This window comes from Melospiza melodia, chromosome 14 (genome assembly GCF_035770615.1).
Source record: "Melospiza melodia melodia isolate bMelMel2 chromosome 14, bMelMel2.pri, whole genome shotgun sequence".
In the NCBI taxonomy this organism is placed as follows: domain Eukaryota; kingdom Metazoa; phylum Chordata; class Aves; order Passeriformes; family Passerellidae; genus Melospiza; species Melospiza melodia.
The window spans coordinates 17,702,518-17,722,169 of record NC_086207.1 but is presented as its reverse complement, the minus strand read 5'-3'; the positions used below and the strand labels follow the sequence as shown (position 1 = coordinate 17,722,169).

General features: G+C 44.3%; 2 protein-coding genes across 4 annotated transcripts in view; one reads left to right on the top strand and one right to left on the bottom strand.

Annotated features, from left to right (window-relative positions):
• Nucleotides 1–10,608, top strand: part of SFXN1 (sideroflexin 1) — a 38,346-nt gene extending 27,738 nt beyond the window's left edge. For 2 of the 3 annotated variants that reach the window (XM_063169029.1, XM_063169030.1), the window contains 7 exons: nucleotides 652–727; nucleotides 1,284–1,369; nucleotides 2,587–2,714; nucleotides 3,236–3,285; nucleotides 8,276–8,325; nucleotides 8,963–9,010; nucleotides 10,233–10,608. In XM_063169029.1, coding sequence (XP_063025099.1) covers nucleotides 652–727; nucleotides 1,284–1,369; nucleotides 2,587–2,714; nucleotides 3,236–3,285; nucleotides 8,276–8,325; nucleotides 8,963–9,010; nucleotides 10,233–10,329 — 535 coding nt within the window. In that variant the 3' untranslated portion in view covers nucleotides 10,330–10,608. Of the gene's footprint in view, nucleotides 1–651; nucleotides 728–1,283; nucleotides 1,370–2,586; nucleotides 2,715–3,235; nucleotides 3,286–4,901; nucleotides 4,992–8,275; nucleotides 8,326–8,962; nucleotides 9,011–10,232 lie in introns of all 3 variants that reach the window. The other variant, XR_010029498.1, reaches the window with a different exon arrangement.
• On the bottom strand, nucleotides 10,598–19,134 carry KIF20A (kinesin family member 20A). The gene is made up of 18 exons (XM_063169031.1): nucleotides 18,979–19,134; nucleotides 18,450–18,539; nucleotides 18,218–18,337; nucleotides 17,640–17,778; nucleotides 17,357–17,544; nucleotides 17,124–17,268; nucleotides 16,200–16,400; nucleotides 15,856–15,967; nucleotides 15,681–15,752; nucleotides 15,013–15,156; nucleotides 14,770–14,935; nucleotides 14,370–14,534; nucleotides 13,681–13,820; nucleotides 13,482–13,584; nucleotides 12,622–12,829; nucleotides 12,143–12,234; nucleotides 11,765–11,902; nucleotides 10,598–10,950 (listed from the first exon to the last, which is right to left on the bottom strand). The coding sequence occupies exons 1-18, from the start codon at nucleotides 19,132–19,134 to the stop codon at nucleotides 10,678–10,680; spliced, it is 2,652 nt and encodes an 883-aa protein (XP_063025101.1). The 3' UTR covers nucleotides 10,598–10,677.
• Between the last annotated feature and the right edge of the window lie 518 nt (nucleotides 19,135–19,652).

Sequence of the window (19,652 nt, the reverse complement as noted above, 5' to 3'; positions counted from 1 at the left end):
GTGGAAGGTGTCCCTGCCCATGGCAGGGGTGGAATGGAATGAACTTCATGGTTCCTCCCAAACCATTCTATGATTCTGTGAATAGAAAACTGGAATTGCAGTACTTGACTTTCTGGTTTTGGGGCTGACTTGTTTAAAGATGTCTGGGAGCAAACTGTGAATTCCAGCATCTAGAGACACCTCCTAGCTGGGAAGTATGTAAAGTGTGGTTTGGGGCAGGTTGGGTTGGATTTGAGTGTTTGCAGCACAGCTGGTCTGGGTGTATGGGGTTTGGTATGGTTGATTTTAATTACTATTATAGACATGGCCTTGGAAATCCAAACTGATTTTACTAGGTTAAGCAATTAGGAAATTAAATAAAGAACTAACCCTTCAAGGTGTTCGTTCAGGTACCTGAGAAAATGCTGAACAGGCAGCAATGCACAACCAGCAGAACCTGATTCAGTATTACAATGTGGCTTGAATATGATTTTTACTGCTAGTGAAATCAAAGTGTTTAATTCAGTGTCCCATTTAGATCTTCCATCCCCACCTTATTGCAGTAGCACAGGAAATCCTATTTAACTCCTGGGGGGGCATAACTGTGTGTGTAAAATGTAATTGTTTTTCAATGTAGCTGTTCATGTACAAACATTTTCATTTCTGTTTTAGCCAGCTGGGAACTGCCTATGTTTCTGCCACCACAGCTGCTGTCGCTACAGCTTTAGGACTTAATTCCCTAGCTAAGGTATTGCTGGTTTTTTTTTTCTATTCTTACTGAACTGTGATGTCCTGTGAAGAGCTCACAGCTCATTCTCCTCTGCTGTATCTGTGTCATGCACAGCTCCCACTGTGGAGTTGTTATGGCTGCTCCTTTCTTTAGATCCCAACTTTATTTTTTCCCTGTGAAGATGGGTTTATGCATATCTGTCAAACAGCCCATGCTAGGTTCATGCAGACTCTGTCTGATAAGGTGCCTTTTTTCCAGTTTCTTTTTCACCTTTCAAGACATCTCATAGCACTTGGGAAATTAATTGGAGTTTTAATTACACTTCCCTGTGATGCTACTAAACTCAGAATGGTTTTGTTACTCTCCTGCCACTGCTCACTCCTGAGAGAAGCATTTTGGACTTATTTCTTGTTTGAAGCTTGTTCTACCTCTGCCCCACCAGTGAGTTTTCACTGGATTTTAATGTAAAGGAAATAAATCTGGTCTGTCACTACCAGCTGAAGCATTTCAATAAAGATAATAATTATGTACATTTTTATTTTCCTTTTTTCTCCCCTCTCTCTGTGTTTTCCAGCGCGTCTCGCCTCTTGTAGGGAGGTTTGTTCCTTTTGCTGCTGTTGCTGCTGCCAACTGCATCAATATTCCACTAATGAGACAAAGGTAGGAAAAAGAACAAAGATCACTCATGCTGGAAAAAAAGATGTTTTTCAGTTGGTAGATCAGCAAGTTACTAAATAAAGCACATTTTGTATCTTTAGCTTGTTTCAGAACCTTGCAGAAACCTCATGCATGAGGTTTTGACTGGTTGTTTGTAACAGCTATAAAATAGAACATAATAATTCTCTTCAGATAAATACCAAAGAGTTCTTCAGTCTTGGATCTCAGAAACCAGTTACTGGTTCCTTCAAAACTTTGATCACATGGATCTTTGAATAGCAGCAACACTTGGGAAAAACAGTCATTTCAAAAATGGTGCTTGAAATCCCACCTGCAGAGCTTAGTCATAGAAGTCAGGCTCTGCAGTTCTGTTTAATCATTGAGGTGACAAAAATGTGCAGCTTGTCAGAAACAAACTTTTTTTCTGTGTTGTGATTTGACCAGGAATAGAATAGTAGTAGGGAAAAGCAAATTTAAAGCATCCTGTTATAAACACAGGGTTCTGGGCAGAAAAGGGAATATTTAGACTTTACAATGGAAGTGGTAGTATTTTATCTTTTGTAAAATCTGAAGAGAAGAATAAAGGCAGTCCTGAGGATATTTGCTGTTTTCTGCCAGTGTGAGTTTAACACCTAACCCTGCACTTGAGCAAAAGATCTAATAGAGAATAGTTCAGTTACAGAAACATAGTTTGGTTTGTGCCTCCTTTTATACTTTCAAATATATTCTTCATGGTTGAAATGACAGCTCAGACTAGAATGCCAGGGGGGAATTTTCACAGAGCCTTCTGTTTCAACTCAGTGAAAATAATCTTCCTGTGTTCCATGAGCTGTCAGATAGGACAGGCTCCACTTCCAGAGCAGTCCAGAAAATTCCACTTTTCTGAATTAATGTGTAAAGGGTCTTCTCCCTTCTGTGGAACACAGAAAATCATCTCCTTTTTTTCCCCCTTGGAATGCTGTGACCAGACTCAAGCAGCAGATTGCTGTTACAAATATTCAGTTGGTAACTTCTCAGCATATTTTTCCTTGATCTTTCTCTGCCTTTTGGATTTTTTTCTTGTGCCAAGGAATGTTACAAACAGACTCGCTTAGAAAATAAAATAAACCACCCAATTCTTACAGCTGACAATTTTAAGGAACAAAGATAAGGTGACAAAAAATGGTGAAAAAATAAGTTCGCATCCATCACTGCTTTATTTTTTACCCCTTATTCAACAGGGAAATCAAGTTTGGAATTCCTGTCACGGATGAGAATGGAAAAAGAGTGGGTGAGTCATCCAAAGCTGCTCAGCAGGCAATTGCCCAGGTGGTGATATCCAGGATTCTGATGGCTGCTCCTGGCATGGGTAAGGATAAATCCTGTGCACTCTGATCATCAGTCCCTGCTGTGAGAGGGAGATTCTGTTCTATCCAAGAGATTTTCCTCAGGGTTCAAATTCCCTTGCAGCTCCCCAGGCAGTGTTTGCCTTTCTGTTTAGAACTTCCCCAGGGAAATGTGGGAACATCCTCAGTGTGTTTCACTGAGCTGCAGCAGGGAAGCTCCTGGGATGCTTCTGCAGAAAATATGCAGAGAGCAAAGGAATGGGAGCAAATTCCACTTGCTTGGAGTTGGTTTAGGTGCTCTGCCAGTGCCAAATGACTGAGCTCAGGTTTAGTTACTTGTGAAATTGCAGGTTTTACTTATTAATTTTATTTTATTATTCACCTTTGTAAATACCAATCTAGCTGGCAATGTGAAATGAAAATTCAGTGAATGAATGACAAAAAGCTGTGGAAATTGTATTATGGCATTAGTTCAGCTAAACAGAAAATGAAAACAAAGTGCCATTCTCTCCAAGGTTAATGCCCTTTTTTATCTTATTTGCAGCAATTCCTCCATTCATAATGAATACCCTGGAAAAGAAAGCCTTTTTAAAGGTTAGTCTTAGATAATCAATCTCTATGTATTTCATACCCTAAGTTAATATTTTAATGAATTTTAAATACTTCCTGAATCTTCATATTTGCCTCCCAAACACTGTGGGAGGACATCCCTGTAGAACTTGCTTAACAGCTGTCTCTTTCCTTCTGCCTTAGAGATAACTTGGTTCTTTTGTCACAGTGCAAGGTAACGTTGAGAAAATAGGAACATCCTTGTTACTGTCATAGTTGTTCTTAGAATGCACATTTCCTCCTGTGAAATAAACCTTCCTTGTACTGAGTCTTGCAATACAATTTATTGGGGGAAAAAAAGAACATTTTAATAATGCTGGTTTTCTCAAGATAGCAATAAGGATGCTTTGCTTATCTGCTGTAGTAGCAATCTGAGTTTGCAAACAAAAATGATGGTAAAAATCTCTTTTGAAAATGATCCTTTAAAATTTACTGGGTGTAAAGTGTAGGGCAGGCATAGAATGGGCAATCTTTATCAAAGATTATTTATTTCCTATATTCTTTTTATGCTAATGTAGTGTGAAGTCAAACCCTTGGTGTTGATAAATCCATTACTTAAATCAACATTCTGCATTGTGTGAGCATGAGAGGGAAAAGAACAATCATGGAATTAGTTACAGGGTTGTCTAACACAAGGGAAATAATATTCAGGTGAGGAACCCCTTAATTCTTTACCAGTAAAGGCAGTTTCATCCTCACTGCTGATATCACTGATTTAATTATTTGGTAGCTCCAGGCAAAGCCTCTGCTTGTGAGACCCACCCAAGAAGCCCAAGAAAATCTGTCTCCTTCCTGTTAGAAAAATTAGGAAAAAAACCAGACCCTGCCTTGGAAAAGTTTGTGTGGGGACAAGGAGGACAAGCAGGGGAATGTTTTGTTTGGAATAGTTTTGTTGGTCTAAGATAAAGCTTTCTAAAGTGTTTAAATTTTATCTCTGACTGTTTCTGGCCTTTGTGTCTCTTGTGCAGAGTGAGATTACCCAGTTACACACCCCACTTGAAGGTGTTCCTGTATTTAAAAGGCAGGAACAGATTGCCTGGGGCAGTTGGGGCTGCCCCATCCCTGGAAGTGTCCAAGGCCAGGTTGGAAAGGGTTTGGAACAACCTGGGATAGTGCAGGGGGTGGAACTGGATGGTCTTGAAAGTCCCTTCCAACCCAAACCATTCTGTGATTGTCTTCCAATCTTAAAACCTCTTTTTCCCTGAAGCGCTTTGCTTCCCTCCCACTTTTTAACAGAAAACATTTTTGCTCACAGTGTAAAAGCAGGAAACGTGGCATTTGAGTTTCAGGGTAAGAATCAGTGTGTGCTGCTTTTATCTCCTGGAAGAAGTGAGCCTGCAGGGCATCCAAACACACCACAACTTGTGATACTGTGATGTTCCTGAGAATGTATTGCCTGGAAAATTAACCCTTGTTTAAAAAAATTTAGGGAAAAATTATTTGGTATGTATTTGACATGTGAGAAATGTCACAAAGCTGTTGCCTCAGCTGACAAATAGATGACATTTGTGAAGAAGTTGCAGCAATCCTCAGAGTCTGGAGACAAATACCTGTTGGTTTTGTGTGGTGTAATCAACATAAGGGTGTTGTGAATTTTTCAGATCAGCCAAAATGAGCGATTTCTGCACTGACTACTCAGTGGTCTCTGGTACCATCCTGTCCTGTCCCTCAGCCTCAGAGACTGAATCCAGGTGAAACACTGCTCTGCAGGTAGCCAGTGGTAACACCTGGTAGAGATTAGCATTAAACCCATTAAGGAATGAGCTGCATTTTTAACAAGCAGCTTCTGCATGTCCTCATGGAGTTTGAGAAGCACCATCCCATGCCAGCACTCCACCACCATCCCCACCCTGCTTTATTAACTCACTACCCTCGGCCTCTGCTTCTCCACCACTCTTGGAAATAATTCCTGACTGCTTGCCAAAGCCTCTTAAGCAACACACAAGGCCAAAAAATAGGTAAATGGTTGTGAAATGATAAAAGAAATTAGAAAGCTGGTCTGCAGTAAGACAGAGAGAAGGAAATGCTGCTGGGATGTTGGTCTCAGAGCAGCCTGTCATGCTCTGATATTTGGGATAAGATGTAGGTCATGCAGCCCAGCTCATCCCCCACGTTCCCACAGGGTTTTGCACCAAGGCATTGGTGTGAATTCACAACATTCCCAGAAGTTACTGCTAGAAGATGCCTCAAGAATGTTCTTGGAACACAAGCATATATTTACTGCTTCAAAAAGAAGTTGCCTTGAAGAAGTATTTTTATCTGTAGAAGTTTTTTTTTGCCATTGGTTTCAGCAGCAGCTTTGGGGCCTGTTTATGTAATTATGCAGCATAGCAGTAATTGATTGGGCTGCAGAATGTTTATTTTCATTATCCCTGTGGCCATACTCCTGACCAGCTCTGTGCAGAACCAGGTTATTTTACCTGCTGCACAGGAGGATCCATAAAGAGGATCCTCTCTATAAAACCTTGATCCTCTTTATAAAACCTTGCACAGGTTTTATAGATTTTATTTACAGGTAACTTTTCTCCTAAAGAAATTGATTGGTTTTTTTCATATAAACGTATGAAAATTCCAATCAACACTAAAGTTTTAGTTTCTATTACTACTCTTACACACCTTTAGCTACAGTTTCTCTTCTATTCTGTAAATTGTATTAACATCCACGTTGATTCTAGAAGTTTCCTCATGCATCCTTGAAACAAGCTCCTTGGGATCTTTCAATCTGCAGCTAAAATCTGTATTCAAAGCTGTTACAAAACCAGAACAGAGAGCCTTTTCCTTCAAGCATTGTTCTTGAATGTCTTATGCCCTGAAGTCCTCCACACATTCCTAATTTCACTGTCATTTCATTTATTTATTTTTTTGAAAACAGACATAGGAAAGCTGACAGATTTCTGTATCCAACAAAGAAAGGAGGCAGTTAGAGAAAAGCTGATTCTCCTTATGGCTTTTGTTTGCTTAATTATCATTTCTCCGTTTTCTCTGCTTGCACTAACCACTAAAATGTCATAAAGACATCTGGAAATTAAATCCTAATTCATTGGGAACTGCCTTCTTCCTGAGTTAAATGATAGTTCTCTAACACACTGAATTCTTCTGCTCTTTCTCTTGTAGTTTCTCCATTTTCTCTCTTTGTGGGGGTGTGCAGCCTGCATTTGAATTTTATTGTTTTATGTTGTTCCCTGGGCAACTCCAGTTCTTAATTCTGACCTCCCAGTGTTACTTTTTCCTCCCCATCTTTCTGTATTAGTGCAGCCTGCTAACATTCTTGAAAAATAAAGGCTGGAATTCAGATCAAATTGGCAAAAAATGTTCCAGCACACAAACTCCATGTTCTTTATGGAGTCTGTATTGGACACTTCTCTCAGATCAGTGACTCTGACAAAGGCATAAAACCATTTATTCCTCTCAGGGCACCTTCCAACAGCCTTTTCAGTTATAAAATTGTATTTGGGGCTTTTCTGTTCAATCCCTTGGGTCCCACACTCCCCTGCAATGCACAGCATCCCCCTCCCTCCCTTCTCAGAGACACTGCAGGGTTTGGCTCGTGTTCACCTCCTCTTGGCATGGACTCTCCCTGGGCATAAAATGAAAATTTGGGGTGAGTTTATCTCAGCTGAGGGTCAGATGGAGGTGTTTAGGGAATGCCAGAACAGCAAAGCTCTGCTGCCTTCACTCTTCACTCTTGCTGTTGTTTTCTGTTTCCACTTGTTATCTCTTGTTGCAGGTTATTGCTGAATTGCCCAGTTCTTCCTGCACTCATTTCTGCATTACAGATTGGCTCCAGGAAAAAAAAATAAAGAAAAGAGAAGCAGTCTTCTACATTGTTTCTTCTCCCTCAGGCTCTGGAGAAGTTTTGCTCCACACAGGCTCGTTTTCCCTGCCTCAGACACTGCTGTGACCTCCCTCAGCCCTGAGCTTTGTCCTCCTGAGCCCATTTCTACTCTCAAACAGTGCCCAGCTTTTGTTCACCATTTTTTCCCTCTAACTTCTATATCTTGAGAAATTCCTCTTGCAGAAACACCATCTTCACTGAAAATACCATCAACTGTCTAAAGTGATTTTTACCTCATGAGCTATTTTGTTTTAAAATTCCCTTTGTGTCTTTATGGCAGCAGCTGAGTCTGTTCTGCTCTTAATGGAGCAAGAGGCAGCAGTGGCCACTGAACTGTTCTGGGTTTACTTCATTGGTAATGAATTTTAACTAAAATTCTACCAATGAGAGTGGATTCCTAAATAATTTTAAAAGCCTGCAACAACAACAAAAAAAAATTCTTGGCATATATTCAAGTTCTGCAAAAGTTACAGAATTAATGAGGCATGTGGGTTATGTGTTGCTTTTTCAGCTTGGTTTTCCCAGTCCTCAAACCCTTCTTTTCTTCAATAAAAGGTGAACTCTTGCAGAACTGGAGTGTTGCTACAGGGACGAGTTCCTGCACATCAGAGGAAATGCTATGACAGGAGAAAGGGCTAAGAGAGGCAGGTTTACATCTCCTTTATTTATGGCTGGTGGCTCCAGTTGCAGGTTAAAACCATTTGATGCCACCAAAGGGAAGGAGCTGTAACCAGACTGAGCTCTTCCTTGGAGTGCCTGGGCAGAATTCCCTGTGCCCTGCAGAGGGTGGGCAGCACCACCTGGAAACTTCCAAATTTCAGCTCTGCTGCTGCTCTGTGGGCTTGTGAGACCCAAAGCAAAGGCCCAGGAGCAGGTCCTGAGTCAAACAAACTTACTCACTGGAGTTTCTGACACTTCCTCAGGATCACTGTGTACATGGATCCCCTGGGAATTCCCTTGCTGCTCTCCAAAGGGATTTGGCTCCCAAAGTGGAGCTCAGCATGAAGCCACACTGGTCAGGGCTTTGCCTTCACATCTCAGAGTCTTTTAGGTGCAATCTGTCTCTTAAAAGAATTCCAGGAAGGTGGGAAGCTGGAAGAAAGGAGTCCATACTCACTGTGTGTGGTTTTATTTCAACAGAAATTTCCTTGGATGAACGCTCCTGTTCAGGTTGGAATAGTTGGATTCTGGTAAGTGGTTTCCTTGGGTTGGGTCTGCTATCTTAAGAGATACTTGTAGGGGTTTTAAGAATGCAGCAATATTTGCTTTTTTTTTTTTAAGTAAAAAAGGTTGAGAGTTACTGAGGGCACAGCAGTTATTTCCATCTCTGTAACTGATAAAATATCATGTTAAAAACTAAAAAGCCGTTAGCAGGGAAGGAGCTGCCAAGAAAAGCAGAGGGGAGAAAGGGAGTGGCAAAAAAAGGAATGTGGCAGCTTGATTAGAAAAGATGCTTTGGCTGCTACCTCTAAACAGTCAGTGGGATCTCATCCTGGAGGGTGATAACTCTGGAAACATTTGGTTAATGGGGTTTAATTTGCTGTGTTCTGGCATTTTCTGTTGTCATGCACACAAAGGTAAAGCACTGTAAGGACATCAAATGGTAAATTTAGACAAATTTGGGAACATTATATTGAAATATTTAGTGCTGTTTGTAGGTAATGATTTCATAAGGTACAATGCAGTGAGAAATAAAAGTTACAAAGCACTTTGTGGAACTTTACCTCACTGTGTACAGAAAACAAGCTTTTTACTTAAATCATGTATAAGATTTTTGAATTCTGTTTTAGCACCTCAATTTTGTAAACCTGGTTTTGTCTCCTCTAGTCTCGTGTTTGCAACTCCCCTGTGTTGTGCATTGTTTCCTCAGAAGAGGTGGGTACTGCTGTGAATTATTACCTCAGTGTTATTCCAGATCCAGTCATGGCTGCACACAGACACAAACACAAGGTCATTGCCTGCTCAAGCAGTTTTAATTCCCATATAACAAAGGTGATAAACAAGAGAATATACAGAAAAGTAATAACTGTGTTATTCATCAGTAATACATAATAGTTGTTTACAAACCCCAGCAGCTCAAGATGAGTTCTATACAATATATTCATGTCCAGAAAGGTTATGGATGCACTAAATACAGTCAGAGCCCATTTTATTTTCAGCTGGAAACTCTTCTATTTATAAAGAACAGCACTGGAATATCTGTGCTCATTTGTTATTTGGTTAATATTTTTCCAGACTTTTTCATCAATACAGAAGTAGCTCAGTACTGAAAGCAGTCTTAGAAACAATATTCATTATAGCTGAAATCCTTATGAAATCTGAATGAGTTACTTAAAAAACTTTGCTCAATTTGGTACATAGTATGGCCAGGGCCTTAAATTCAGCTGTCCCTCTCATTTTAATAGTGGTTGTCTTAACTCAACAAGCTCCCAGCTGTTCCTTAAACAGCCCAAGCTGGAGCTGAGTCCTTTAAAATGCTGAACTAAGGCAGCTTTTGACTTCCAGAAAACAATAGCCAATTCTCAGTGGTGTTTGAGTACAACAGAGCTGACACCATCTGTCTCCCTGCTTGGCCTAGGACAGGGAACTGTGGTAAACAAGTGTCACTAGGCTACCTGGAGATGACTTGACAAACCAACCCAGCACACGTGCTACAGTTCTTGATTTCAGCCAGGGCTCTCCAGTTCAGAGGAAGATTAGACCTTGAACTGTGTTCAGGAAATTGCAGCTGTTCAAATGACCTGGCAGCTTACTTCACTTTACTGTGAACCAGCTCTCATAAAAACAAACCTTTTATTCAACTGAATAAAATCACATAGCAAGTTAAATAGGAAAATATATTCTATTCAATAAAAATCATTTTAGGAAGGTAAGTTTCAATTGCCAGCAAGAACCTGAGCAAGGAAGTGGATCCTTACCCTCATGGTAATAGCAACAGCCATTTCCTCACGCCATGGACTGTCCCACTGCCCTTGGAGCAGGGATTCATGTGCCCTGGTCTGTCAGATCTGAAAACTCTTTTGACAGATACATTGTCCATCTTGTTTTCCCTCTGGTGCTTGTTTGGTGTAACCCCTTGTCTGTTTATTTTGCTCAGTTCCATGTCGGTGTCACGCTTGGAGCCAGATTTGCGAGCCAAGATCCGAGCCAGCTACCCTGGCCTAGAACGTGTATACTTCAATAAAGGATTATAATTCAAGGAAGGCAAAGTATCTTTCAAGGAGGAACTTATGAACTTATTTTTTGAATTGTGTGCCAACATAGACAAGAACACCTTTATCTTGTTCTTTTGTTAAACAGGTTGATCATCTGCGTTATTTTACAGTTGAAGACTTTCCTCAGTATAGTGTTTAAATCACATAAGGTCACTTTGTCCACTTTGGTATTGTTTGAAAGTTTAAACATACATATCCAGAGATGTTTACATAAGTCTCAAGCAGCTACAATAACAATAAAGAAGCGCACAATGAAAACCAGATGCTATTATATTGGATTTGCCACCTGTTCCAGTAACAGCGGGGTAGGGACCTCCTTTTGAAAAGTCATAGAGCAACTGAACGAAGTTGCCAGCCTCTGGTAGCCGCAGGACGGGTGGCTGAACGTGTCAGGATGTTGTGCAGGAAGGGCTTTTTGCCAGGAGGCTGATTGGGCTGCAGGTTCTCCCTGTTGGCACAGAAGCGTTTCTTGAGGGCGGAGGTGGGCGGCGCCTGCAGCCTCTGCACCGTGTGGTACTGCTCAGCAATGCAGGCGGCCTTCTTGCGCAGGTCCAGCTTCACCAGCATCATGTTGTTCTGCAGCTCTGCCAGGGTCTGGTCCTGAAGACAAGATACAAATATATTTTTAAAACATAAAAATATCGAAATAAAAACCCATAGAAATAAAAGCCCACTCCGAGTTGGAGCAGACCTTAAAGATCCTCGTGTTCTCTGTTCTGGATAGGGACAGCTTTTACTACACCAGCTTTGCTCCAAGCCCTGTCCATCCTGGCCTTAAAATACTTCTAGGGACGAAGCAGCCACAACTTCTCTAGGAAATGTATTTTCAGTGCTTCAGCACCCTTAACAGTATTTTTTCCTAATATCTAATCTAAACCTCAATATGAAGATATTCCCCCTGGTCTTGTACAAAAAGTCCCTCCAGCTTTCTTTTATGCTCCCATCAGGTACAATGAGAAGTTGTCTTAACTCCCTGGTTACTGTGAACTGAGGAGGATAAACAGCCTTTTGCCAAAATTCACTAACTTTGCTAAATAAGACCATGCATAAAAGCTTCTACTGTCAACAGTGTAGCAGTTCAGTAGCACATAGGAACAGTAAGGGTGGGACAAAGCTGACTCCATCCTGCTGCAAATATGCTGCCATAGCAACTGTGATGGAGTGGATAAGGAAATGAGAACTCTGAATTCTCCTACTGAAGAGGAACAATTTGAGTCTCCTGTGGAGAGGTAAATACACAACCAACTCAGGCATTGAAAAAAAAATCAGTCATAGAGCTCCCTTCACAAAATATGCACTGGCAAATAAATAATTTGATTTGCAGCAGCAAGAACTTTGGTTGCTGTGATTATGGCAAAGCACACAGACTGGATCCCTCTCCCCCATGCAGCCCACACCAAAGCAGACACATCACCTGTCTTGCCAGGATGTCATCACACATGCCCAGGGCTTCTCGCAGCTTCCCTGCCCCTGTGCTGTGGCAGCACGCTCGCTCTGCAGACTGGAGAGACTCCCCAATTTTGTGTAACTCTGCACGCAGCAATCTGACGTTCTAGAAGAGAGAGGTTTAATGCAACAGCTGGTTTTGGCACTGCTCTGCAAACAAAGCCACCCCAAGGTAATTCAGACATGCAGCACTGAGGGAGGATCGGATACTACAATCTTCAACTCCTGTAAGTTCAACAAACCATTTCATTTGTTTAAAAACCTGGAAACAGCAGCCCCAAACTCTCTTTAAGCTGGCAACCACTTGGCCCTGCAAATATTTTCTGTAACACAGAACTGGAGTTACCTTCTGTCCATCCTCCAGCTTCCTATCCACATCCATAGTAATGGGTTTGGCAGAGGGAGGTGGTTCCACTAATTTCTGGTACTTGTGCAACTCTAGGAACAGACAAAAAGTAGTGAGAAACGGGACATTGATCAGCTTTCAGTATTCCTGAAATTCAGGACTTCCCTTGAGACAAGCTGCCACAGGCAAGCTGGAACAAGCTTTTGAGTTTGTGCAGAAAGGCACAAACATTCCAGGCTTCTCCCATTCACTTAGACAAAGGGGCTTAAGAATTTGAATGGAAGGATTATCCTGTGCTAAAGTCCATTTTCCTGTGAAAATGAAATGAAATTGCCCATCCAGCACATTATTCCTGTCACCTACAAGTCAAATCATGTTTTGAGGGTGCCTAAATCCAATGTACCCTGAAGGAAGTCTCTCTAACCCTGCACAGAGAGCTCTCAGCAGGGTTCAGAACCTGTGCAGCATTGCTGCTGTACCTGCACTTGTGGAATTCAACTCCTTCTGACACTGCTCCAGCCTGGCTTTGGTGTCTGCCAGCTCCTGCTGCAGAGCAGACGAGCTGCCCGCTCGCTTGGATCGACGTACACTCTGCTCTGACTCCTTTTGCTTGGCATCCAGGCTCTCCAGCTTTTGTTTCGTCTCCTTCAGAGCAGCTTTGAGCTCCGAAATCTCCTCATCACGCTCCTGAGAAAGGAAGTTTGTTCAGAGTCAACAAGATTTTTGTAGCACAACTTGTGTGAAACGTTCTGTGTCTTTATTCCTGAAGAATTTCTCAATCCTACACTTGACACATTGAACCCAGCCTTTAAGGTTACTTTTAAGTACAGCAAACCCACTTCCTGGGAGCCTAAACCACCTTTTTACAGGCTCTAAAGAAGAGGGATTGTTTTGGGAGTTGGTATCTTCAGAGCAGTCTGCAAGAAGTCCCAGAGGTCACTCAAATGGTGTAGGCATAAAAATATGGACAGGTCCATACCCATCATCACAACTGAGAGCAAGAAGAGAAATTAACACATCTTGTGTGAACCTGAAGAGCCCAAATCCAGCCACTAGTGTAAGGAGTAAGGGGGGAAGAGAATCATGTTGAACAAATGGACAAATCAGGATGGTTGTACATTAGCTTCCAGATTGACTGTTCAAAATTAAGAAGCCTTGTGGGCTACATAAAGTAGGAGACAAGAAACAAAAATTCTGGATCAAGGGATGAAAAAATATCACCAAAAATACCTCAGAAAGCAAAATCTTTCTTTTAACTTTGCATAAAGATCTTCCTGCACTCAAGTACCCAGAGTCCCTTCCAAACCCACTGCTGCTTTCCTGATTGCCCTGAACAAACCTGCATTTCCTCCTGGTAGTGGTCAGTCAGTAACTCCTTCAGGATGTTCATTTTGCCCTCATACAGTTCCTCCAGCTGCTCTCTCTGAGCATCCACGTGCTGGCTACAAAGAGAACAACCAGTCCCACATCAGGATCTGGCAGTCCTGGGTGCTGCAGCTCATCCTGAGCAGAGGGAGGGAGAGCAGCACAGGCTGTACCTCCACCACTGCTCCTTCTGTTGCATGTGCTCCAGCATCTCATTGCAGATCTCCTCGCGCAGGCGCATCTCGAGCTGCAGCTTCTTCTGCCGCTCCTGCACCAGCAGCTCCCGCGCAGCCTCGACGGCACGCAGCAGGTCCTGCAAGAGACACAGCTCTGCTGCCCACGCTGCACTACAGAGCTCAGACCTGCAGTAAACTAAGTGATGCCATGTCTGCAGGATGCAGGGATCTAGATTTAAGGAAAGAAAAGTCGCCAGGGTTTGCTACCTCAGCACATGACACTTTGAGTCTCTGTAGAGATGACTTCATTTTGAGCATTCAGCTATCCCCACTGCCTGCTTTATCTAGAAAGTTTGATTATTTTTCCCCCATTTAGATTCCTGTTCTGCATGTTTTCTAGATTTCCCTTGCAGAAAAAGAATTACAGGTCTGCACCTGCACTGTTACTGCCACTTTTCCACAGATGACAAAGTGCTTTCAAATTCACCACGTGTATCAGATTTAGACCAACTGCAGAATGTTTTTGTCAAGGATTCCCAATTTCCTGGGTCCTTTTTCCTTCTGAGGTTTTGTGTCATCTCTCTTGGCTCTCTCTGAGCTCCAATCCCAGCTCCCCAGGCCAAAGCTAACACTCATGTTCTTGACCTTGCATCCACATAAAGGCTGTAAAACAAATCACAACCCACCTTCTTCTCATACATAGAGACATCTGCCTCATCCTCTGTGTCTTCTTCTGATTCCACATCTTCCTCTGGCTCTGCCTCTGGACCCTGGCTGATCCGCCTGCTGTGTTCTTTGATGATGGACTTTAAGGATGGAAGTCCCAGCTTTGTGGGAGGTGCCTGAACAAGCTGAAAGAGAAAAGACCTCTATTTTCTATCTGCAAAGCCTGGAAGTTGTGTGGTCTTTAAACACAGCCAGCCCCTCTCTGCAACCTGTTAGCCATTTCAGTTTAGCAGAATCTATCTGAAAGCAATAACCACTGGAGATGCATAGGGACGAGGTACAATCATGCCCCCTCTCCTTGTGGTGGGAAGGGACCCAAGCTACCCTGACCATGCCATGATCCTGGTGTGTGTTACTCACCTGGCTGGCAATGGCTGAGAACTTGGCTACGTGCAGAGTCTCATCATAGGTGGAAGCACACTGGTTGATGTTGACAATCATGCAGGAGCGCCCGCGCCCGGTGAAGAAGCCCTGGAACACGCGGGTCAGTTTGCTGTCCCGGAACGGAACCACCGCCTGCTTTGTCCTGGGGGAGAGACACCAGTGAGCTGGGAAAGCAAAAACAAACCCCCACACCCTCCCTCTGGAGGAGTGGCTGCTCACCTGGCCTGCTGGTTCTGGCGGAGGGCGGCGATGCAGCGGCCCAGGGTGTGCAGGGAGGTGTTGATGTTGTTGGCTTCCTTCATTCGCTCCCCGCTCCTCTGGTCCTTGCAGCGCTCAGAGCCCGCCAGGTCACACAGGGACAGCCTGAGGGAAACACAGTGATACTCACATCTCTTACAGCCTTTGTCCTGCCATAGCAGGCTTACCCTTCAGACATCCTGCAGTCACCTTCCCAGCTTCCCCATAAGGGCACAGACCACTCTTTTGGGGTGCCTGGGCTGTTGATGGATAGAAGAGCCTGCCTTAAGTGTAGGGGTCACACAAAGTAACAGCAAAATGAGCTTTGAAGTGTCAACTTCAGAGATCCTTTGCCAGTCCTCAGAACAGCCACTTTCCAGATAAATACATCCCAGGAAGAGGCACCAGCAGCACTCAAATCAGCCTGCTGCAAAGGGTAAGGATGCTCACATTTACCTTCACTCAAAAAGCCTGAGAACTACCTCAAGTTGTACCTTGCAGTACTTCTCAAACTCCTGTCAATTCCAAGACTTAACTTCCAAGTATACTTTCAACACCACCATCAAGATACTTCCCATACCCCAGGCCCTCAACCACAGAGACAAGCAAGTTGAGATTACACCCAAATCCTAAAAAACCTTGAAACTTACTCGCTGATTTTTGGAACAACTTCTCTGGCACCTCTTTGCAAGTGCAGAATGCGAATAGAGAACACACTGTGACTGTAAAGAAACATGCAAATATTTACAAAAAAAAAAAAACAACCAAACTTTAAAAGCCCCTCAGAATTGTATTTCTGCCTAAACAATCTCTCTCCCTTCAGACCTGCGACTGGAGTTCTGGTTCATGTGGGTGCTTGCAAAACTCTGGTTTTTCCGACCCAGTTTCAGGAGCTTCCAGGCCTCATCAGCATCCCGGACATTGATCCAGTTCAGATCTGGAAAGCAAGCATGCATTGGGCACAGCAGTTGGGAGACTGGCAGAAAACTTATCTCAGCCCCAACCTCACTATTGTATATCCTTGACATCAACTAATTTGACAATCCTGTAAATCCCAACATCAGAGCTCTCTGTGGGGCTTCTCCAGCACATCACTGCCAAGCCACCCACCCACTCAGTCCTAAAACCTCCCTAGCAGGCCTCCAACCCTCTCCTGCAGGCAAACCCACCTTTCACATAGGGGTTGCCAGTCTGGTCCTCGCAGAGCCGCAGCGTTTGCCGCTTACGGTTCTGCCCAGGCAGAGCTGGTTCTAACAGGTCATAGATTAACTCGTTGTAGATCTCAAAGAAAGAGACCCAGATGGAGAACTGCACATCTTCTGGGCTGGTGAGTGAAATACCTTCCAGGTCAGCCCAGCAAGGGCCTAGTTCTGGGGAAAAAAGAAAAAAAAAGGAAGGAAAACAAATCGTGATTGCAGCTTTTCATGGGTTCAACAGAATGGTTTAGGTCTACAGTAAGATACTTCCACTACCCAGCAAAACCACACCAGCACAAATCCTTTCATTTACTTCCTCTCATTTGCATCTATTCTAATGCCTGTCCCCAGTGAGACAGTCTAAAGTTTCCTTTATCAGTATCACCTGCTCTGTGTAAGGACTTTTACATACTCAATTTTCATTCCAGAATTACAAGATATTTCAGACATGAACTGTTTCTGGTATAACTAAAGTTTTAGTCCTTGTTATCTCAATCACTCCATGCTTCTGGATACCTGAGTAGCTGGTAGTTCCTGGCTTTGACAGTCAGAGCACAAGTGCTCAGTGCAGCCAGCCACTCTGGCATCCTGCTTCCCAGTAACCCCCATCTCACAGCAATCAGCTGCTCAAAAACCACATTCCTTGAATGAAATGAGTGAATGTCAAGCAATATTTCATTTCATAAGGCTTGGTTATTATAGAGTGGTGAATTCCTCTGATATTGGCAAAATACATGCGGAGTTCTTCTGACATGGCATCTTTCAAGGGGAAAATCTGAGGCTACAGCACCTTTGCTCCCTTACCCAGAACACAGCATCCAAACAGCCATCACCCTTTTCTTCCCCCATCCTCCAGCAAAAAGCAGCAGGTAATACCCAACAGGCTTCCAGAAATACCTTCTGTCTGGCTGAGGTCTGAACGGTTGGTGAGCTGGCTGGATGAAGACAGCCCAGCAACTCCACTGTCAAAGCTGCCACTGGTGGTGGCCTGGAGCTGAGATTCAGCACTGTGACTCCTCTTCATGGGCGTCAGCAGTTCCTCCTTGAAGGAAACAAGGAACAGGAGCATGCAGGTAGCATGACACCACCCCTTTCCTCTTGCTGTTGAACCCCCAGAGGCCTGTGCTTACCTCCCAGAGTCCCCTCTGCAGCATCATCTGCTTCTTGGTCTCCTCCTGGCGCACCTGCCTGCTGTCCAGCCAGGTCACCTCGTTGGAGAGGGCAGGCTTCAGGTCCATGGCCTGGTACAGCCGGTCCCCCACACTGTGGAAGATGGTGGCCAAGGAGCGAGGCAGAATGCCCCCGTCCTGGGCAGTGCCTGCAGCAAGAGCAGCAGCAAAGCTGAGGATTCAGAGGCAGGAGACAGAAAACAATTCCTTCAACGGGCCCCACAACACTTGGTGCTGTCCTTACCCTGAATTGTGTGAGTCTTCCCTGAATTGGTGATGCCATAGGTGTAAACCAGACAGTTCTGCCCACTCAGCACATCCTTTACCACCTGCTTCATTGTCTCATCAAAGAACAGCTTCTGACCCACCTCTGGTCCAAAAATCTACAAGACACAGGAAAAATGGCTTCATGTAGATCTTGCCTATCCTTTGCTGGTGGTTGCTCAAGTGATATTACATGGTCCTTTGTTCCCTGCAGTAGCCATGAGCCACCTACCAGCAATTCCAGCTGAGCTCCCTAGAAAAACAAGCTGCTTCTTTACTTAATCCAGTAACATCTCACATCACTGCAGCCCTCAGCCTGTTTAGAGCCTCATGAACAGGAGTTTGCCATTTGCTGCCAAAAATGAGTTATCAGAAACAGCTTAAAATTAAAAAACTAATAAAGTAGCAACTAAAACCTGAAGTAACCTGATTGCTTGAGACTGCAGAGTTCAGGCAGTGGCCTGGGGTCAGTGGATGTGAATAAGGCTGCTTTTCAAGCTGCAGGGCTGGTTTAAGCTGAAATCACTTCCAGATGGGTTGTTTGTCCCAGCTACCTACCCTGGTGAAGGAGAATCTGTGCACTGCTTGTCCCACTCCTCGCTCTGTGCTCCGCATGGTGAAGGAATTCTTTGGAGCTTTCAGAATAAGGGATTCCGAGTTCTCAATACAGACACAGCCCTAAAGAACACATAAAATCCATCATTGCAGTGGCTTACAGGAGGATAGACAGCGAAGGACAACAGCATCTCCCAGCAGGCACACAGCCAGCTCAGACTCTTCAGTGTCTTACCTGGTCTTCTCCTTTGTCTACTTCTGTAGATTTCAGAGGTCGAACTCTGAGGTAAACCTTTAACTTTCCGTTATTGTCTTCAGTTACAGCCTGTAAGAATCAGCACAAATTAAACATGGCAGCCAGAAAGGCAGCACACACCCCCCATGGGAACACTTAACAGGAACAACAATATGGAGCACACATGTTGGCTATGCTGCTAGTGCTGAGGAATTTCCCTGGTCCCAAAATCACCAACAATGCCAGAAACATTCCTAGGCATTTCCAAGCACGCCAGCATTATTTTTTTTTTTTTGTTTATCTAATGAATCAGACCAACAAGCCAAGGGCCTAACACCAAAACCAAGCATCACCCCAAGAAGCACTCACTGCCCACTGCTCTCCCAGGAACTGCTCCCCCTAAATTCAGTATTTTGTTGCTGCCTCTTCCGAAGAGTCTCTGTTATTTTTGCATCACACCTCTTTTGTACAGAGAACAGCAGGCACGAGTGAAAACGCTGCCCTGTTTGTTACAGGGCTCCAAGCTGACCTGAGAGCCCTCGAGGTTTGGGGAGATGGCAGAGAACTCCGGCAGCAGATCCTTGCGCAGGTCAGCCCCAAAGCCCGTAGCTGTGGACTCGAGCACAGGGGAGGCTGCAGCCTCATCGTCAGAAAACAGCCCTGGGGAGGCGAGTGCTTGTGCCATGGTGCCTCACACGCTCCTGGGGAAAAGGGGAAGGGACAGGGTGGTGTTACAGCAACCCCTGCACATCCATCGGTCCCCACGTGGAGCCCTCCCTACACGCATCGCAACGTGCACTCATATACACACAGCACCTGAACACGGGGAAACCTCACAGAACCTCGGACACAGCCCGTGCACACACAAACACCAACCAGGACTCCAAACCCACCTCCCGAACATACGGACACCATACAGGTGACATGCACACAGACACCCCATTAACACAGGGTACCAAACAGACCTAACGTACACACCAACCACCACACAGGACACCCCGAAGCCCAGACGCAGCTCGTCGCCGCTCCCCCACACACACAGCCCAGCACCACACGGGTCCGGCCGCACTCACAGGGACCCACCGACACCGCCGGCCGCCCCTCTCGCCGCTCCGGCCTCGCTACCGCTCACGCCGCCCCTCGCTCGGCGTTTCAAACCTCGCCGCCCGCCCGCTCCGCCAATGGGAGCTCGGCATGAGAGCC